At 60.5% G+C, this 19,835-nt stretch overlaps 2 protein-coding genes across 12 annotated transcripts in view; both read right to left on the bottom strand.

The window, feature by feature from the left end:
• The window catches only part of Mcf2l (MCF.2 cell line derived transforming sequence like), a 106,294-nt gene extending 99,289 nt beyond the window's left edge, over positions 1-7,005 (bottom strand). The window contains exons 1-2 of one of the 2 annotated variants that reach the window (XM_004858526.4): positions 6,914-7,005; positions 1,765-1,934 (exon numbers count right to left, since the gene is read on the bottom strand). In XM_004858526.4, coding sequence (XP_004858583.1) covers positions 1,765-1,930 — 166 coding nt within the window. In that variant the 5' untranslated portion in view covers positions 1,931-1,934; positions 6,914-7,005. Of the gene's footprint in view, positions 1-1,764; positions 1,935-6,216; positions 6,683-6,913 lie in introns of those variants that run through there. The other variant, XM_004858524.4, reaches the window with a different exon arrangement.
• A 4,323-nt stretch (positions 7,006-11,328) lies between these two features.
• The window catches only part of Atp11a (ATPase phospholipid transporting 11A), a 93,994-nt gene continuing 85,487 nt past the window's right edge, over positions 11,329-19,835 (bottom strand). For 3 of the 10 annotated variants that reach the window (XM_021239306.2, XM_021239307.2, XM_087193148.1), the window contains 3 exons: positions 19,694-19,797; positions 18,506-18,671; positions 13,315-14,995 (listed from right to left, as the gene is read on the bottom strand). In XM_021239306.2, coding sequence (XP_021094965.1) covers positions 14,819-14,995; positions 18,506-18,671; positions 19,694-19,797 — 447 coding nt within the window. In that variant the 3' untranslated portion in view covers positions 13,315-14,818. Of the gene's footprint in view, positions 14,996-15,470; positions 15,749-16,567; positions 16,933-18,505; positions 18,672-19,693; positions 19,798-19,835 lie in introns of those variants that run through there. The other 7 variants (XR_002387345.2, XR_015443851.1, XM_087193151.1 and 4 more) reach the window with 6 other exon arrangements.

The raw sequence follows: 19,835 nt of genomic DNA, 5'->3' as shown, positions 1-19,835 counted from the left end.
TGTGGCACAGGCCTGCATGGCAATGCACCCGGAAGCCCAGTAACCTGTGCAGTTTCCACGTGGCCTAAATCAATCAACAAATAAGGGCAGGGAGAAAGAGAGAAAGAGAGAGCCCTGATCCAATTGGCACCTCTGCGCTCCACCAGGCAGACTGAAGCAGGTCAACCAGGCCTGACCAGTCCTGAGCTGTCTCAACCAGTCCCAGCTGGTCATAACCCATCCTGAGCACCACAGCCCAGTGAACCTGAGAGATCCTGACCAGTCCTGACTGGTCCTGACTGGTAGCAACTAATCCGAACAGGTCCTGACCAGTCTGACCAGTCCCAACGAGCCCCAACTATCCCTAACCAGTAATGACCAGGCCCAATTGGCCCTGACTGGTCCCAACCAGCACCTGACCAGTGCCCACTGACACTGACCAGAGCCAACGCATCCCAAGTGGTCCCAATCGGCCCCAACCAGCACTGACCAGTCCTGACCATTGCCATCTGGCCTTGACCAGTGCCCACCACCCTCAACGAATCCCGACTAGCATCGACTAGTCCCACCTGGCCCCAAGTAGCCCCAACCAGCCTTGACCACTACCATCCAGTCCCAACCCAGCCCTGGCCAGTCAGAGCAGCACTGATCAGCGCTGACTGGCCAGTGCCAAGCTTTGAGGCCAGGGCGCTCCCTTGAAGCTGAGCTGAGCCACAGCTCAGGCGACTGTCTGGCCCCAGAGGTGAGGGGGCCCCCAGTGGCCGCCACGCTCACACCCACTCAGTTTCCTGTCCCAGTTTCTCATGCACGGCAGCTGACCTCCGGGCTGACCACTCTACCCCCTGCTCCTCGGGAGCACGAGAAGGGTCCGGTGCCTGGACGGCCAGCCTGGTCAGGACAGCCACAGACCAAGAGGTCGGCAGTCAGGTCCCCCCAGAGAGCAGGCACTCCGAGGCCCAGCCACAGGGCCCGTGCTCCCGGGCCAGGGCCTTCAGGAGGCCCAGGGGAGCCAAGGGTAGTCGCCAGGTCCAGCACCTTTGTGAGCACGGCACAGGAGGTTCCACCAGCAGACGCAGGACAAGACAAACCCCGGCTGCTGTCAGCCTGTCCCGCAGGCTGGGATAGACAGCCCCGTGCCGGCTGGGGTGGGGTCAAGAAAGAAGCTCCTGGCTGGGGTGCGAAAGCCAAGCCCAGCCCCTCAGGGACCTCCCCTTTGGTCCTCACGGGAAGATCCTGTCCTGCGGAACCAGACCCAGCTCCCAGCTCCCCCGCAAAGCCACGCCTGCCCCGTGAGTGGCCACCTGCTTGTGCCTGGAAGCTTTGCCTCCGGTTGGCGTGGGCAGGGCCCACAGCAAACAGCAAACGCAGCTGCAGCCTCCAGGGTCGGGGAGGAGCAGTGCCCGCCTGGCAGCGGCCACCTGGGACTCTCGCTCTGGCTTCCGGGCAGAGTCCACCTGGACAAGCCAGCCGCCAAAGCCTCCCCTTCTCAGGACACCACGTGATCCAACTCAGCCGCAGCGAGGCGACGGTTACAGAGGCAGGACCAGAAGGGCGGCATCTGAACCGCAGGCCCCCTCTCTCGCTCCCACCGGAGCCCACCGGTCAAATACTCGCTTAGCCAGTGGGAGGCACGGCCAGAGCCCCTGTGCCCTCAGAAGTGGGCAGGAAGAAGCCAGGCTGTCCCAGCCCGACCGCTGGCCTGATCCACGCCAACCTCACACGGTGTCGGGGCCCAGTGGGGCTGCAGCCCACCACAGCGAGGCCTGGGCAGCAGCGGGCACCTACCTAGGGCTGCGCCCGTCACCAACTCGTCTGGAACAAGCTGGACGGCATCGGAGATGTCAATCTGATGGTCGGCTTCCTCCTTCAGGGCCTCAGCAGGCGGAGAGGGGGAAGAGCAGCCGCTGCTTCTGCCCACCTGGCCCAGGATGAGTCCCCAGCAGTCACACATGGGGCTGGGGGGAAGCAGAGTTTAAAAGGAAAATGAGGCCACGTTTGTTTTCTTGAACAAGAATTGTTTCATTGAACAAAACTGAACTAACTTTAGTATTAATTATGAAATGGATACAGGATGCTTAGAGTTAAATTCATTCTCCTCCAGTGAATTCTGCTGTATCGACACTCAGTTAAATGAGCCACTTCCTCTTAAAACACTGAAATAGAGCAAAAGGTTTCACAAGCAAAGCAGTGTTTCCTTCTGAGAAATAAGGAACCAAAGGGAGACCTGGGCTTTCTCCTTGACATGTGGGTTCCTGCCTCCAGGACATGGAAGCCTGCAGGTGGCCGGGTTTGGGCGCCTAATTCCCTGACCTGGCAAACCTGCAAGGCCGGCACCGATAGCTTATTCAGATTGCTTAAGATCACCTTTAAAACCTCGTGTAAAGAATGTCCTCCCAGTTCCAGAGCAAAATTCCAGCATTATTCCTCCGGTGGAGACTGGCAAACACCACACGTGGCTTTTTTCAGGAAGTGATCTTGAATTTAAACCAGTGGCTGTGTGTCACACGGACGCCATCTGGGACTGCTTGATGTGACGCCCCCTTCATGGAAGCTACTGACAGGGGCATCCTGGCTCAGCCATTAGCGAATGTGGGGTCCCCTGTGGGCCCCGACAAGCCACGCAGCTGTGACTCTAGCACTCAGGAGCCCAGGCAGGAGGACAGCAAGTCTGAGCCTGAGCTGGGCAATTTAGGGACTAAGCAAGACCCTGTCTCAAAGTAAGACAGGGCTGGGCCAGGGACTTAGCTCAGTGGTTTTGCCGCCTGCTGCGGAAGCACAAGGACCCGAGTTCGATCCCCAGTACCAAAACAAAACAAAAAAAGACAGGCATGGCGGTGGCTCAGTGTGAAGGCAGTGGGTTCAGCCCTCAGCACCACAAAACCAATGCGCCCATTCTAAAATCCCGGCAGGGCCTCACAGCGCCCCGCATGGCCCTGGTCCCTCCTGGGGACCTCTGCCAGCCTGCAGCTGCCCTGGGGCCCCAGAGACGAGACTGGGCTGACGCAGGCCTGAGAACCCGCTCCCTGTGGGCCTGGAGGGCACAGAGAGCCTGGGCCGTGGATCCCGTGGGTGGAACCCGGTTCTGCTCCCAGTCGCTCCCAGTCCTGGGCTCCACCCAGCACCAGGGGACATGGCACAGGCTGGAGTGGGAAGCCCCAAGGCATACACATGAAGAGACACTGAGAGCATGCAGGACAGCGGGTCATGGAGACCAGCAACCCACTAACCACAAAGGTCTGACAGGCCTTGCATGGGGCTGCAGATAAAATCTAGGGCTTTGTGCAGCTGAGCGAGTGGCCTACCACCAAGCTGCATTCCAGCCCTTATTTTTATTTTTAAAATTTTGACACAGGGTCTCGCCTAGCTACGCAGGCTGACTTTGAAGCTGAAATCCTCCTGCCTCAGCCTCCTAAGTTGTGGGATGCCAGGCATGTATCCCTGTGTGGCTGGCCTGGGCCATTTTGGGGATGCTTGTGAATGTCCCATGCCTCAGCTGGCTGGACTGGACACATGCACGCCTGTGCTCCTACTTTCTATGGGTGGAGGTCAAGGAGGGACATCGACTTTGAAGACAACTGGACCCAGGCTCAGATGGGTTTCTGGGTTGTGTGCGTCTAATTTTGATGAGAACAGTGGGGAGAAAAGTGTCCCCATTTGATGGAAAAGGAAAACCAACTAATCTTGTCTTCCTGTGCTGCCCCCATGTTTTTCCAAATTGTGCTCAGAGAATTTCAACCATGAGCCAGCTGGCAGTGACCTCTGACCTCCCAGGATCCAGAGGGAAGGAGCGACCAGTGTCCCAGTTGAGAGCCACACAGGGGTCATGGGGTGTCCACACGGTGGGTGCTGCCCACTAGGGCACTGCTTTTCCACATGGCAGGTCTGGAGGTTGAGTTTGTGCCACCTTTGAGAAGGCCATAGGAACATATACAGCACGCAGGGGGAGGCCCGGTGATCAGGGGAGGCTGCCCCTCCTGGCGGTTGGGCTCGGTCGTGGACTCCCAGTGCTATGCAGCTCCTGACCAAAGGTCCTCCTTCTTGCACGGTTCACCTCATCTGAGGACACTGGAGGGAGGACCTGGTGCAGGGACAGGTGGCTGCAATGCTGGTGTGATATTCAGCTTGATTGTGAACTGGCCTGGACAGAGGTTCCCGGGAGGTGCCGGGGTCACAGAGCCCTTGCTCATCTGAGGATCAGGCTGCCAGAGGGTGCTGGGGTGGCCCTGGCTGAGGAGGTCACTGGCTGTGTTCTGGAGGGTGTTTCTCTCCCTAGTGCTCCTCCCTGCTCTGCTTCTGGCTGCCATGAACCAAGCAGCGTTGCTGCCCTGTGTCCTGATGCTCCTGCCTTGGGGCCAGCCATGGACTGAATCCCCTGAAACCATGAGCCAGGTAAACCCTCCAGTGAGGGGCGGGCTGACCAGAACAGCAGCTTTTCCTGAATGGCAGTAAAGCAGACGTGAGACCACAGGTGGCCATCAGTATCCACGCACTTTAAATCTTGAGGTTGGTGCCACCCCAGCACCAGACAGGCTCCCTCAGCCAGCTGGTTTCAGTTTCCAGAGAAGGTCAGGTCCTCTCTGCAACCTGCTCCATGCCCCTCGCACAATGTATTGGCTTATATTTAACCGTCCTCAAGGCCTCATGTGCTCCCAGGCGCACCCCCATGTCCATCCCCCTTTCCCCAATGTCTACCCCCCCATCCCTCATGTCTAGTCCCGTACACCTATCTCCCACCCCTTTGTCCATCGCCCATTTCCACCCCTCCTGCCCAGTGTCCACCCCCCACCCCCATGTCCATCACCCTGTTCCCTGTCCACCTGCCCCAGGCTACCCTGTCTGCCACACTGAGCCTCTCCCTGGCACCACTCTGCCCACTACCTCTTTCTTAAGAATGAAGAAAGGGAACATGGAAAGAACGGCAGTTTCTCCTGGGGTCCACATCATGGCTTCCTCTGATTTGTCTCTTTGCCTTCTCCCACTTTGAATGTTTCCATCCTGCTCTCCACTCTGGCCGTGGTGGTCAGAGTCCCTGATACCCCTACCCCGAACAGACTCTTCTGGGCTATCATGGAGGGGCCAGATGCCTCCCTGCGGGACTTCATGGTGGCCCAATTGTCTGGGGAGGAATGGGCTTTCTGTCACCATGATCCACAACAGCACCGCCTGTCATTCTGGGCCCTCCGGAGCGTCTGGGGTCTCCTGGCATGGAGGGTCCAGGTCCCCAGCGGCCGAGGGTCCTCAAGGACCCACCCAGGCCAGCTGGGGTGGGGTCACTCTGCAGCTTTCCAGCAAGGGTGTCCTACAGGGGTCCACAGTGACTCCACACCCTTGTGCCTGGGGACCCCTGCAGATCCTCTGCTCCCCGCCTGGTGTCACTGGGGGTCCAGTGGGGCCTCAGACCTCTGCAGCTGAGGGACATGCACTCTAAGTGTGGCTCCTGTCCTTGGTAAGTGCAGATCTGGGGGCCCAGGGACCCCAGGACCCCACACGTCCGTGGGGCACAGGCAGGGCTCCTTGTGGACACTGTTCTCCCTGTCATGGTGACATATCTGCTTTTAACAGCACCACACACCAGGAGAGCGTGGTGGCCCATTGCTTGCTTCACGCAGCCCTCCAGCGTCTTCCGCCTCAGTTTCGGGGTTCTCCCTCAACACTACAAAAGCTCAATACCTAACCTGAAAGTCGGGACCCCCTTCAGGGGACCCAGCCGCCAGGATGGGGACAGAGTTCAGTGAGTTGCACTTGGCGGGCCTCGGCCAGGGCTGACCGGGTCCCTGGGGCCAGGCCGTGAGGGGGACTAGGCCTCCACCTCTCGGCCTCCCACACTGAGGGTCCTGGAGAAGAGGCAGGAGCCCAGGGTTCTCGAGGTGGCTAAGGCCTCTCTGGCCCTGGGACGGTGCCCAAGCTCAAGTCTCACTCTGGTGTTCACTGAGTGCGAGGCCTGGGGTGGCTTCTGCCCCGTCCAGGGAGCACGGCGGCTTCTGATCAGAGCCTGATCTGGGACCTGGAGCCACCACCTGCCCAGGAGGAAGCAGGGCTCAGGGGCGGTGAGGACTGAAGGGGAGCCGTAAACACATCCTCTGCTCACTGCCCTCCAGGCTGGCAGGACCCCGAGTACAGGGTGGGTCCCTCCTGCGGCTGGGGACACAGCTGGGACAGGGCAGGGCAGCACCCCTGAGCTCGAGTCTCAGGACCACCCGCCCAGTTTGCGTGACAGAGGCCCAGGCCAACTCCTACCTGGCCGAGGATCTTCTGCGTGTGTGTGTGTGGGGCACACTGGACACTCCACAGCGGTGGCCCTGGAGACGGCGGCCTGTGGACAGCGTTTTATTTCTGCTGCAGCCACACATCCTGGGCCTCCCACATCAGCCCCTGCATATCCTGCCTGCTGTTGGCTCTCATCTCCCGCCTGCCCAGGGCTGCTAAGGGGCCTCGCTGGCCAGGCTTGGGGGTGGGAGGCTTCCAGGAAGAGCAGAGCCCAGCATGGGTCCCCTGCAGGGCCTGGAGTAACGAATAATAACTCCCGGTGGAGGACTCGGGTGGAGACAGGCGACACCTGGCCAGCAGAGAAGCACAGCAGCTCTGCCTGTGGCCACCAGGATGGCCCAGCCAGAAGTCACGGAACCAGGCGCAGACTCCAACCCAGCCAGCCCTGTCCCGGCACCTGTCCTGAGAGTGTGGCACAACTCTGGAGGGCCCGGGACTTCCTGCAGGTGACGGCTCCCCCGTGCGCGAGAGGGCCGCCCCCCGGGGACATCCGTGTGAGAAGAACCCCACCTCACCAGGGGAGGCTCTGCGGGCGCTGCTGCAGCAGGGCCGGGGGGTGGACGGTACCGCCCCAGCGTCAGGCCTGCCCCCCCCCCCCGCCCCGGCTTTTCCGTCCTCCCTTCTGTGTCCCCTCTCCACGCCCTCCCACCTACTGGCCCAGGCACACCTGGCTGCACCAGGACGTCCTTATCCTCCCTCTGCTCTGAGCTCTGCCACTGGCCACTGTGTGCCTGCTGGGCTGGGGACGCGGTCCGGGAGGGCGGGACCAGCGGAAGGGGAGGGGCAGGCGAGCGTGGGGCGGGGCGGGGCGGGGCGGGGCGGGGCGGGGCGGGGCGGGGCGGGGCGGGGCGGGGCGGGTGGGTTCTAGTTCTAGCCCAGCTGCACCCGCCTCACCCGTGACGGCGCTCAGCGCTCTCCCCGGGTCGCGGGGGCTGCAGGTCCAGCTGGCCAGGACAGACTGCGTCCACTCTGAAGGCCCCGGGGCCAGGGGGACTTCCCAGCCCCCGGCACCGCCTTGCTCCTGCTGCTCCCGGGAAGAAAGGCTGAGGCAGGCGGGACGCTCGCTGCCCGTGAGCCGGTCCCTGGCCGAGGCTGCGCAGACCAGGGCCCCACTCCGGGGTCAGGGGCAGGACGCACACAGGGTCCCCCGACGCCAGGGCGGCCCTGCGCAGAGGACCCGGCCGCTGCACCTGTGCACCCAGACTTAAATTGTGGAGTTGGGGCTTCAGGATGCAGCTGCGGGTTCGAGGCGGGGCCACTGTGTGAACCCACGGCACCGATGGGGTGCGGACGCTCTCCTCAGGCTCCCACCCAGTCGGGTACAGGGCGGTCCTGCGGGTCACGCTGCTAGGCAGGAGCTGCTTTCGAGGCAGAAGGTTGGAAGCCTGGACAGCAGGAGGGAGGGAGCTGTGCCCGGGAGACGCAAGAGTGAATTGAGGCTTGGGGAGCGCGCAGGAAGGCTGTGCGTCCCAGGGCCTCTGGGAGGAGTCGGACACCGCCCTTTCACTGTTTGGAACCCAGGCTCCTCTTCCACGTCCGGAGGGAGGCAGTGCCACGGCCACAGAGGACAGGCAGGCAGTGGGGACCTGGCAGTGGGGACCTGGCTGCCACCGTGGGCACTGATGCAGGCCAGGGCCACCAGGCTGAGACCCGCTGACCCCGTGCGGGGGTTTCTCGACATCCCGAATGGTCCGTCACCCAGGCAGGCACCGCGGGCCTTCTCCCGAGAATCCTGGTCTGAGACGGGGTGACCGCAGGGTGGAAGCGGGGAAGAAACCCCAGAAAACGCTACTGTTGAGGCCCATTCCGCGTGGACTTGGTTCAGACAAGGCCAAAGCCGGCAGCCTCCACTTGCCAGCACCCCGCTGGCCTACCATGCAGCCCTTTGTCCCCAGAAGCCCCAGTGAGGCTCAGAATTAGCATCACAAAGGCCAGTGAGGGCCAGGGAAGGGCTGCTGGGGGCCACAGTCTCCAGGGGGCCTGTGTGTGTGTGCGCGCGCGTGCGAGCGCGCCCCGTGAACACGTGCGTGTGTGAACTCCGCAGGTTTTTGCAGAATTTCACAGATGTCAGAATCATCTGCCATCTTGGGAGCCACCTTGCAACATTTTTGTTCTTTGAATCTTGTAAATACCCAGTGACTGAGAGCATCAGTAAGTGAAATCTTTCAAATTATGATTTTATGATTAATTTTAAGGGATAAAACACGCTCAGTTTTATTTTTGAGATAGGGTTTGCCAAGTTACTAAGTTACCTGGGCTGGCTTGAACGTGGGATCTTCCTGCCTCAGCCTCGCAGAGTGCTGGATCACAGGTGTGTGCCACATCGCCTGCTGCCTGTGTCTTCAGAGGATGTGGCTGCTGACTGTGCAGCTTGATGCTTCAGCTGCCTGTGGGTGATAGACTTCCTACTGGAGTAGCAGGAGGACCGGTGTTACGGCTGTGTCTACAGATGTCCCCCAAAGCCTCAGGTGGTCACAGGGGGCCTTTCGGAGGTGGCTGGATCTATTATGTGGTGCTGGGGTCAAGCGTGGTGAGTACTGAACGTGTCCCCTGACTGGTTCTGGCAGGATTGAGGGTGTGAGTGCTGCGCCCGCTCTAGGGCCAGAAGCCCTCATAGAATATAAGGGACAGAAGGAGGGTAATGTGCTCTCGCCTGCCTGCACTACTGTGGACTGTGTCTCCTCTGCGATGCCCCTCTGCCGTGCCACCCTGCCCTGGAGCCGGCCGACTGTGGACTGAGACCTCTACAGTCTGTGAGCCAAATCAACCTCTCCCCCTTTAACCTTGGGTGTTGGCGATTTTGTCTCAGCAATGGGAAAAGTAGCCAAGATAAACAGGTTCCTTGCAGCAGGCCTGAGGAAGACGGGCTTTGTTGTTGTTCCTGTCTCCTTCTCAGGGGCTCAGGGATGTGTAAGCACCCATGGGAGTTGAGGCAGGAAACCCCCAACTTGGGGTTGGTCCCCTTAGTTCCTCAGCTGACGGGACAGGACCTGGGCGTCCTGTGTGTCTTCCCCTCACAACCCGAGAGTCCATCCAGGAGCTGAGGAGAGGGGAGTGCACCACAGAGGCCTCTGCAGGGTGTGGACGCCACACCAGGGAGCCGTGTGGGTGGGTTCCTCCCCTCAAGGCTGCTGCTCCTACTGTGGGCACAGACACAGTGGTGTTCCCTAGCGGGAGCCTTTCCTGGACCCCTCTGTGGCATCTGCGGTGGCATCCTGTGGCCACACCAGAGCAGCACCTGGCACACACGGGGCCATGCAGGAGTGTGGGCGTCGGGCACCAAGGGGCTCTGGGTGGCCCCTGGGTGCGGTCCCCACGCAGCGGAGTGCAGCTCCCGGACACCTCACAGCAGGAAAGGCCGAGGGCAGAGGCGAGCGTAGGACTCGGACACGGATCTGCTGAGGGTCAGATGGGCCGGGGTGGACAGGCAGGGCTGGTCCCTGCATGGCGGGTGCCCTCTTGCGGGGGTGACAGAGGCCGGCCACCTCTGGGGAGCAGGGAGCGGAGGCCTCCGCGAGGGCCACCTGTGGGGCCCTGGTGCTGGGCTCAGCCTGAAGCTCGGCTGGAGGGCGGCCTGGGATAAGGGCCCTGCGGGGCGTGTAGGACCAGCCTCCGCTGCGCCCCAGCACTGGCCCACGGTGCAGTGGGAAACCCTGCTGTCACCACCCCGGCGTCGGGGTCTGGCAGGGCCTGTGCCCTCGGAGCCAGGAGCACTGAGGACTCGCGGGAGGTGACATGGCTCTGCAGCCCCCACCTGCCCATCTCGTCCAGCTCGGTGGTCTCCAAGACCCCAGGCCAGTGGTGGGAGTGAGAGCTGCTGGACTCCTGTACCGATGCTGTTGGCTGGCTCTGTGGTCGTGTTCTGGGGAAACTGAGTTTGGGCAGTCTGCGGAGCTGGGCGGAAGAGGTGGGACCCCGGGCAGCCTGTGTCCCCCCAACCCAGCCAGCACCCCTGAGGCCTGGCACTGCCCTGAGTGGCCACCGCCCTGAAGCAGGTCCAGCTCTGCCATCTAGTGCCAGGGCTGAACCCCGGTCCTTCAAGCTGAGCTGCATCCCAGCCCCCCCCCCCTTTATTCTGAGACAGGATCTCCGTAAGTCCCTCAGTTGCCCAGCTGGGCTTGAAATTACGACCCTCCTGCCTCAACCTCCCCGAGTGCTGGGATTACAGGTGTGCAGCACCATGCCTGGCTTTCATTTGTAGTTCTGAGTTACAAGAGATCTCCAGCCATGGCAGGACGAGCCCCCGGGGTAGGGCAGCTCTGCTGCTATCTCCCAGGGGCCCGCTGGGTGGGCGGGAGGACAGCACCCGGTCTCCAGGCTGGGCTCCCCACTGTCTCTTGCTCTTACCAGAGACCAGCGGTGCTAGCTTGGGCCCTGCTCCGCCAGTCCTCCCACCCCAGCCAACCCCGACCTTCTGGCACAGGGCCTGGCTTTCTCCAGGGGCTGAGGATGGGGGCAGCCACGTGCAGGGTTCTCCCGAGGAGCGGCAGCCTCGCTCCCTGCTGCCCGCACCCTGTACCACGTGGGGCCCGCTGACCTGACGGGAGACGGAGCTCGGCTCCTGCCAGGCGGCCCGGGCTTGGCTCAGGGCCCTGCCCAGTACACAAAGCAGCGGCCACTGGGTGGGGATGGCGGCCTGATGGGGCGGCTGAGGCGGAACAACTCCCGCTCACTCAACCAAGGTCTGCAGAGCGGGGCCACGTCCGTGGAGAGAGTGGGTGCTGGCCTCCTGGCCTCGGGCAGGAAAGCCCTGTCTCCAAGGCCTCACCAAGCAGAGGCTGCCAGGGGGACCTGGCATTCAGGACGCCACACCACCAGGATGGCAGTGGCCACGAGGGTGGCATAGGGACGATGCCTCCGTGTCCGGGGCTCCTGGCGCAGGTTCAGAATCTGCCAGACCCGGGAACAAACCGCTCGGAGGAGGCTGGGCTGGAGGCCCCCTGCTCTGCACAGCCAGCGAGCTTAGGGGTTTGGCCCCAAACCCTCTCAGCCTCACCCCAAATACACAGAGCAGCTGTCTACTTTTAGCAGAAACCACAAGCAAGACTTAGGTGAGCTTATGTATTTACAAAGAAACGGAGCCCGGTTTTGGGTCTTTATTATAAGCAGACTCAGGCGTCCTGCTTAATCTACAGAAAAGTCCGGTATCATGAAGGTTACCAAGGTGTCCTTTATCTACAGAAATAAAAGTTAAAAACACCATACAAAATAAATTTTACAGAAATGTTCGATTTGGTTTAATTCGCAATTTAATGTCTTAAAGCAGGTTAATGAATCATCACTGTTGGAGAATGACTTATGTTAAATGCACCTACTCTATTTAATAATTTAAAAATAAACTCCCGTGTTTCTGATGGTGGCAGCTACAGCTACCAATCTTGTGAAATACATTTTTGAAGCCTCTCTGATTACATCACATAATGAATGGACATTTTAAATGGCAACACAGACACATGTTATGATTTTAAGTCAGAGATGATGTACGCATATTAAAATTCTGTATTTCTTCATAAGATAAAAAATAAAGCTATAAATTGATCTTTAGATTTTTTTCTGCAAAAGTAGAATCACACCTTCGTAATACTTCCAACATACCTTCATTAAAGCTTAGTTTATAGACACGCTATCAATGATTCTCATTCCTGTTCACCTGCTCTCTAGCTAAAAGAAAAAATAAATAAAAAGATTGCATTTGCCAACTGGTATTTTTTCTGGGTTTTAAAGTTACAGGTAACTCCCAAAGGAAATGTAGAATGCAAGGACCTGCTGTTGTACTGTTGTCAATAAATAATATTCTGGTGAAATAAAAATGGTTGTGAGTTCGATACCAGTCAGTGCGCTCCCCTGAGCTTGGCACACAAAGCCCAGGCTGGCGACTGCGCAGGACACGGGCTGCACTTGGGGCTGACGCATCTGTCAACTTGCAGCCTCATGCCCTCTTCCCACTCGCGCCCGTGCGGCTCCTCTCGGGCCAGAGTGGCCTTGGCCGGTGGCACTCAGGGCTGGTTGGCGGCGTCTGCCCGTTTCCCTGCTGGCCCACAGCTCCCCGGAGGCCTGGGGTGAAGCCTGCTCTGGCTGGGGCACCGGACCCCTGCGTGGGAGGCACTTGGCCAAGGTTCCATGGCGTTGCTGAGGCCCCGTGCACGTGCGGCCACACCTCCTTCGCAGGATGAGGGTGCGTGTGTGTCCGGCCTGGCCAGAGCGTGCACACAGGGACTTCAGGGAGGAGGCAGGGTGCGCAGGATGTAGGCGAGCATGTGTTTGTGGGTGTGTGTGTATATGTGCATACAGGCTTACACACACAACGGCTGTGAGTGAACCGGGAGCGTGCACACACACACACACACACACACACACACACACACACAGAGGCAGGACACTGGTGTGAGCGAGGGGACGGCGTGCCCTGACCAGTGTCAGAAGCCACGAGCTGACTGGCTATGAACATGTGCAGCAGCAAACAGGATTTCCAAACCCAGGAAAATGCTTCAGTTGGCATCACTTGCTTTAAAGTTAGTTTAAGGCAAGCAAACAGCAGCCACCGTGAGGTGCAGGATCACATCAAACCCATCTGAACTGTCACGGCCTCCGGGTTCTCCTTTCCCTGCTCTGATTTTGCTCGGCACACGCATTTAACAAATTCCCGGACAGCTTCGGAAATGACATTGGAGCGAGAAGCCGGTGCCTTCTTACAAAGACTGCAGCTGTGGAGCTGAACAGGCAGAACAGGGCCGGCGTGCCAGGCGCTCTGGCGAGAGTCAGGGATGAGGATGGAAATTAAAGAACGAAAAGCAGGCGACACTGCCAAGGAGCAGAGCAAATTACTGTGCTTTCACTGCACCCTCCGTGCGCCTCTGCCTCCAGGTGCCAAGGGACAAGGAAGCGTGGAGAAGAAAATGAAATCTCAAAATTCACATTCATCAGCTTTCAGTCAAATTCTTGGAATTTAAATGCAAAGTGGCCAAAATTTCATAAACTTAAAAAATGAAAGCTTTAAAAACATACTTTAAAAATTAGATGATACGTTAGCAAATAAAGGGATAAAAGAGATATAAACAGCTATGAAAATACTTCAGTGCAAAGGCAATTTTAAGATTTCTAAAAAAATACATTACAAATAATTTGTTAACTCAACATACAGAGAATCTGTCCCCTACTGGTTTTACATCTCTACCCACTCTGGATTCTTAGAAAGGGCTGTAAAAATGCATGCTGACATCTGTGGGTCGGCGTGGACCTCGGACAGAGAAGCACTGCGGCCGCGGCCAGGCAGGAGATGCGGAGGGAGGCAGGACTGCGGGGCCGGCCTGGACGGCAGCCCTCCTCCTGCCTCTGCTCAGCCAGGCGGGACCCCAGCTTTGGTGCGGTGCTCACCTCCCCACTGGCCCCACCACTGTGCTCCCCGGCTGGCTGCTGACCCAGCCCCAGGCCCGGCTGAGGACAGGGAGCGGGACACAGCCAGAGGCGGACGCGACCTCCAGCCCTGGAATGCACCACACCAGCGCCCGGCTGGGAGCTGCAGGCACAGCGCTGGCTTCTCCGGCTGCTGGCGGAGGATTTTCTGCAAGGCCTTGGGCCCCAGACTGAGGACTGAGCCCGGAGCTGAATCTTCCCTTCGCTGGGACCATTAAGGCTACGGAACACAGAACCTTCTGGGAATGCAGATGGGTGAAAGTCACGGAGCGTCACAGGACAGCAGCCTTCTGACGGCTGTCCGCCCAGGAGAAGCCCTGGACAGACCCTAAGACGGGCGAGGCCCCTGAAGGCAGCCCGGGAGGGTTACATGGAGGTGGCTGAACTGCGGACTGGATGTGGACATGGGCCCACATCAGCCCACGATGGGCCCGGGGACCCAACCACCTCTCAGGGGGAACAAAGGTGGTCTGACCACAGCCAAAGATCTGCCCGTGCCTCTCGCCAGCGCCTGAGAACGAGTAGTTCGCAGGCAGGGAGCTGACTCGTCCCAGGTTTCTGGGGGATGGACATCGCCAGGATCCTGCAGAGGCCTGGCCAACAGCGAGCCCTGCCCAAGGTGGACATGTTCCCCTCCACAGGGCAGCGGTGACGAGAGACAGACCCCGAAGCCGCAAGGCCCAGTGTGCAAGGCCAGCCTCTCCTCAGCAGACCAAGGGCTTCCCTAAGAGGGTGGCGCGCATGGGCAGAGCGAGGCCGCAGGTCAAGCATGGACACGCAGCAAGGTCTGCTGCGGGCGCTTCTCAGATTGAACTGTGGTAGTTCTGCAGGAGGGAGGTGCAGAGGGGCGCTGCGACCAGGGCACTGGTCCACAAGGCCGTCCACGTGTGGGGCGGCCACGCGCAGGAGATCGAGGCCCGGGGCGGGCCGGGCTTTTCTGTGCAGTCCCAGCAGACGTGAGGACGGGACGGCGGCACATGGGCAGGCCGGGCAGAGGCCTATGTCCGCGCCCAGTGGGAGCTGGCAGGGGCGACTGCAGCACAGGCCACCTTATGTCCTGGGCACAGGCGGCCACAGCCCTCACGGCTCGGGCTGCCTGGGCACTCTCCGTGCGCCTGGCACGTGGGCAGGCCCGACAGGACGTGGGACTGTGACAGTGCTAGGGCGGCCAGGTGGGCAGGAGCACGGCATGCTCCTCACTCCCCCAGAGCGCTCGTGGCTGCTCCCTGGGCGCGGGGTGGTGCAGGGCGGCCATGGGCCTGGGGTCCCAAGCACCCAGGCTCCACAAAGAGGCAGGATGGGCAAGCTTTGGACTGCTGTCCTCACGCTGAGTGTTCTGCCAGGAAGGAGAGACACAGTCAGGGCAGGGGCCTCCTCAGGAGCATGTGACGCTGCCCTGGGTCACCCTTGCGGATTCAATGGGCCCTATCCCAAGGGAAGGTCACAGGGCTGCCCATTGAGCTGCCGGCAGAAGCAGCGTCTCCACATCTAGGCACAAACCCCTCCACTTTGGTGCCCAAGTCCCGGGTCAAACAGGGAGGGCAGGGCCGAGGGGACCCTGGTTGGTGCTCACAGGGACAGCCACGTGCCGGGTGCCAAGCATGGACAATGCAGGTCCAGCTGGACAGGGACTGGACCATGTCCAGGGTGCCAACACACAACCCTCCTCTGGGTTTCAGAACAGGACTGACTGACTCGCTTTTAGGTGAAGCAGTTCCCACCGCTAGGGCGGGTAGCCATGCGCGCGTGTGGAGGGCGCTGGCCACACGCGTGTGTACGCATTTGTGCGTGGTGTGCCCCCTGTTTCAGCTCCAAGGCACGCCACTTACCTGGGAAAGCAAATGCACCGCGTGTAAAACGGGGCTCTTTTTGCACAGTGAACCTCTGTAACCAAGACCGGCACAGCACAGCAAAACTTTGGAGGAAAACAGTGCAGAGAATCACAGCACACGGGCCATGCCCAGCGGGCAGCGGCCGCACGTTACCTAGCGCGGCGCTAGTGGCGCCTCGGCTGGGGCAAGAGGTCCTTCAGCAGGGGCCCGTCGCGGCTTGGCATGGCGTCGGCCGGTGCTTTGTGCTGCTCGCGCCTCTGCAAGGGCGAGGGAAACGCTGAGATGTGCAGGGCCAGGAGCCTGAACAGGGCGGCCCGACAGCCAGCGAGCACACCATGGAGGGCGGAGGGGCCCACACGGGCTCTGATCATGCACAGTGGACTACACTCACACATGCTCCCGTGTGCCCATGTGCTCGGCAGGGCGGGGCCGGCACACGGGGTGTCTCAGCCCAGGCACGTCCGCCTCAGGGGCGCCTGCGCACGGGCTTTTCAGTCTCGCTGCGCACTCAGTCATGGGAGAAGGGGCTGAGGGCCAAAGAGTGGCAGATCAGGTGGAGCCGGCGAGTGTCCAGGGGAGACGGACATGAGCCAGAGGTGGAGCTGTCCCCTCCAGCGTGGTCAGGGACAGCACGTCAGTATGCAGCAGAGACAGGGCCAAGTGCACATGTATGGTGCCAGACACACGAGCCATGTCCATGACACATACATGCCTGCGTTTAGACAGGGACAGGCTGAAAGGACCTTGTATCTCTTTGGGGTCAGATCTGCCCCACTGTGGCCACTGGACATCGATTCCTCCAAAGTTTTGCAGAGCAGAGTGTTCACATGTGTGTGCCCGGTGTGTGTGTGCCTGGTGTGCGTGTGCCGGGCATGTGTAGTGCCAAGGGCTCTGCGGCCCCACTAGGGGTCGAGGGCACCGCTCACATGGCCCCTCCAGAGCCTGAGGGCCCAGCTCGGCACCGGCTGAGAAGCCATGTGGCTCAGGGAATGCTGCGGTTCAGCCTGAGCTGTGGGGATCTGACAGCGCCAGTCCCAGCGACCTCCTCTCAGCTGCTCTCAGGGTGCAGGCAGGCGGCTGGAATCGTGCACTTTATTCTCACCAGCTCGATGGTGCCAAACTAAAACGTTTGGGTCACTGATAGTGACTGGCTTTGAAAAACGTACTGTCTTAGTGCATAAAAGCCAAGATGGGTCATCACTGAAGAAGCCCGGCTCGGCTGCCGCTCCGGAGCAGCGTGCTGTCACCGTGTGTCCTGCGTGGCTGGCGGCGGGTGGCACTGGGAAGCCCAGGGGTGGCCGCCCTCCTGAGTGCACCCGCGCCATCCTCCCACACGTGAGAAGGCGGGGAAGGTCACCTGTGGTCAGAAATTCAGACCGCTGGAGGTCTGGGAAAGCATAAAGACGGTGGGCTGCTCAACGGAAAGGCACTGGTTCCTGGCCTGCCAGTCCCGCGTCCGGAGCCGCGCGGGAGCACGGACACAAGTAGTGGTTATTTAGGCAAAGCAGGTGGAAGACAGGACGACAGGGAGGGAAGAGAGACAAGAGAGGTGAGTTGGTTACCGCGGACATAGCCCACCACACACGCACACGCACACACGCACACACATGCACACACACACGCAGGCTCCCGTGGGCGGGCGGACAGACACCTTGGGCTGCGACCCACGGCCTCGCCCTCCTCAGCCGGCTTCTCCCTCCCCCGCCCGCACCAGGGCCCTTCCTCTGTCCCCCCTGCTACAGGGCAGGCTGGCATTTATAGAGGCCACCACCTGGGAGCCACAGAAGTTGCCAGCAGCAGCAGGGCCTGTCCCTGAGGAGGGGTGGGAGGCCTCCAGGATGCCACCAACTTGAAAGGAGGTTCTGGGGCGAGCTCGCTGTCAGAACCTGAGTGCACATGGCTGGTTTAATACTGAAGTGTGCTTGTGCAGAGGTGCATGGTGAGCACGTGCCTGCTATGTCCCTGAGCATGGGGTGCATGGTGAGCATGTGGCTGCTGTCCTGGGCACAGGTACTATCAGAAACATGCCTGTCACTGTGGAATGTGCATGGGTACGCCCACTGCTCTGAGGCCTGGGAGGGCCCTGTCCTGAATCTGCTGGCAGCAGTAGGAGGTATGAATCAGGGAGGCTGGAGCTGGTAGCCTTGGCCTGCATGTTAAGACCACACAAGGCTCCAGGGAGTTCACACACAGGTCCTGCTCAACCACCAGGTGGTGTGGGTGGCCTGGCCGGCCCCATGGTGGCATCTGTGGCCTTCCCAACAGGCCAGCCCAGGCCAGCTGGCACCCTGGCGATGTGGTTCCCCCTCCCCATGTCCCCTGCACCCACAGGAGCTGTTGTGGGCTCTGCCCTCCTCCTCTGGTCTCTGTCCAGGGCCTGCCTCGCCAAGGTTAGACTCTCCCTGAAGGGAACCTGGAGAGCTGTTTGCTTTTGTTGAGACGAAGTTTCACTATGTAGCCCAGGCTGACCTGGCACTCGCATCCTCCTGCCTCAGCCTCCTGAGAGCAGGATTATAGGCATGTGCCACCATGCCCAGCACGGGAATCTGTGTGAGGGGCACAGGGATGGGAGGGAGGCCTGGACAGCTTCCTGCTTCCTCACCCAGCCCTACTCCTGCTCCTGCCCGGGAGGCCCAGCAATCCCTAGCTTCTCTCACTTGCTAGGGTGCTGGGCCAGGCTCACCCTCTAGAACAAGCAGCCTTAACCTGAGTTAATTTGAGTGTTTCGTGGACTGACAGAAAACGATTCACCTTTGGCATCAATGTCTGTTCCTAGCCTTTGCCTTAACACAGCTGCCACTCCAAGCATCACACTAGATCCCGGGCCTCTTGGATCTCAGCCAATTTAAAGTGTCTGCCTCAGTTTACGCCTAACGTCACGGATCACCGCGAGGCTCCTTCGCTGGCCTCGGGCTCATCCTGTCTGCTGGAAAGCAAACCTTGGTGGCCTCGGGGCTCCCGCTCCCCATTTCCATGCCGGGCAGCCAGCAGCCGGCCCTCGGCTGGGTCCATACCTGGGTTCGCTCTGTCGCTGTGGGCCACAGCTGTCTGCACAGGACCTTCTTGAGGACGTCGGGGAGGAGGCTGACGGTGATGAGCAGAACGATGCCCAGCCAGGCCGGTCCGCAGGACAGCAGGTGTAGGAACACATAGTACATCCGCTGGTAGCTGAGGAACGGCCTGCCGGGGTGGCCCAGCATCAGACCATGCCGCCCGCGCCCTCAGCACGCCGCTCCAGCCGGCCCGGCCGGAACTCACGGTGGGGTGGGGGACAGGACGGAAGGCCGCTCCAGGGCGCTGGGGCCCAAGAGCAGGACAGGGAGAAGAGGCCCGCGGTGTCAGCCCCGAGGGAGACGGGAGCCCTGTAGTTCAGTTTGAAATGGCAAAAGCAGCAGGATGGGAGTCAGCCTGGCTGTAGCTGGGAACTTGTTCTGGCTTAGATCTAGATCCTGCGACAGCCTCCTGCGCTCACAGGTGGGGCCTTTGGAAAGTGACTGTCCCTTGGGACTCACAGGAGACCGTCAGGAGGCGGGGCCGGGTGGAGTGGGCGGGGCCTGGTGGAGTGGGCGTGGCACGGACGGGTTCTCTTCCCTCCCAGCTCCCCCTTCCTATCTTTGCTTCCTGTCTGCCATGTGGTGAGTAGCTAGCTCTCCTCCGCCAGGCCTCTCTGCCTTGCAGTCCTGCCTTGGAGCCAGCTGAGTATGAACTGAAATGTGAGCCACAGTAAATCTCTCCTTCCCTAAGTTGTGGGTGTTGGGTGTTGTGTCCCAGCAAGCAGGATGGAGACTAAGGCAAAACTGGAGGTGACAGTGGGGCTGTGAGCACCAAAGCAGGTGCCCGGGACACAGCACGGAAGGCCCTAGAAGCTGGGGAACTCGTGCTGTGCTGACTCTGGCCTGGGCAGCTCCCGAGAAGCAGATGGGACCAGTGCTGTGGCTCGCTCTGTCCTGCCTGTGGTGTCCCTGCTAAACATCATGGGCAGCTGGGCCCTCTGCGAATGCAGAGCAGCGCTGGTGCCTATGGACTGGTGGCCCCCAGAGCGCAGTCGGTCAGTGGAACTCTCTGTACACCCTCCTCTCAGGCGTGGTGCTACAGCAGCAGAGCCAGCCAGGCACGGCACATGCAGCACACGCGGCACACACGGAACCCGCCCAGACCTAGCACAGAAGATGGGAACCACACCATGGCTCCCAGAGCCTCACCAGATGATTCCTCCCCAGAGCAGGGAGAAGACGACGTAGAAGAGCAGCGACCCCCAGATGACAAAGTGGTTTATCCAGGTCCAGTAGTGCGTGTCCAGCGCGAGCTGTGGGGACAGGGTGTGAGTGGGCAGCCAGGCGCCTC

The sequence above is a fragment of the Heterocephalus glaber genome, unplaced genomic scaffold (genome assembly GCF_053883595.1).
Source record: "Heterocephalus glaber isolate CG9 unplaced genomic scaffold, H.glaber_assembly_v1.0 deba00001579, whole genome shotgun sequence".
NCBI classification, from domain to species: domain Eukaryota; kingdom Metazoa; phylum Chordata; class Mammalia; order Rodentia; family Bathyergidae; genus Heterocephalus; species Heterocephalus glaber.
Note: the sequence above shows the minus strand (reverse complement) of the source record. Positions and strands in the feature narration are given on the sequence as shown.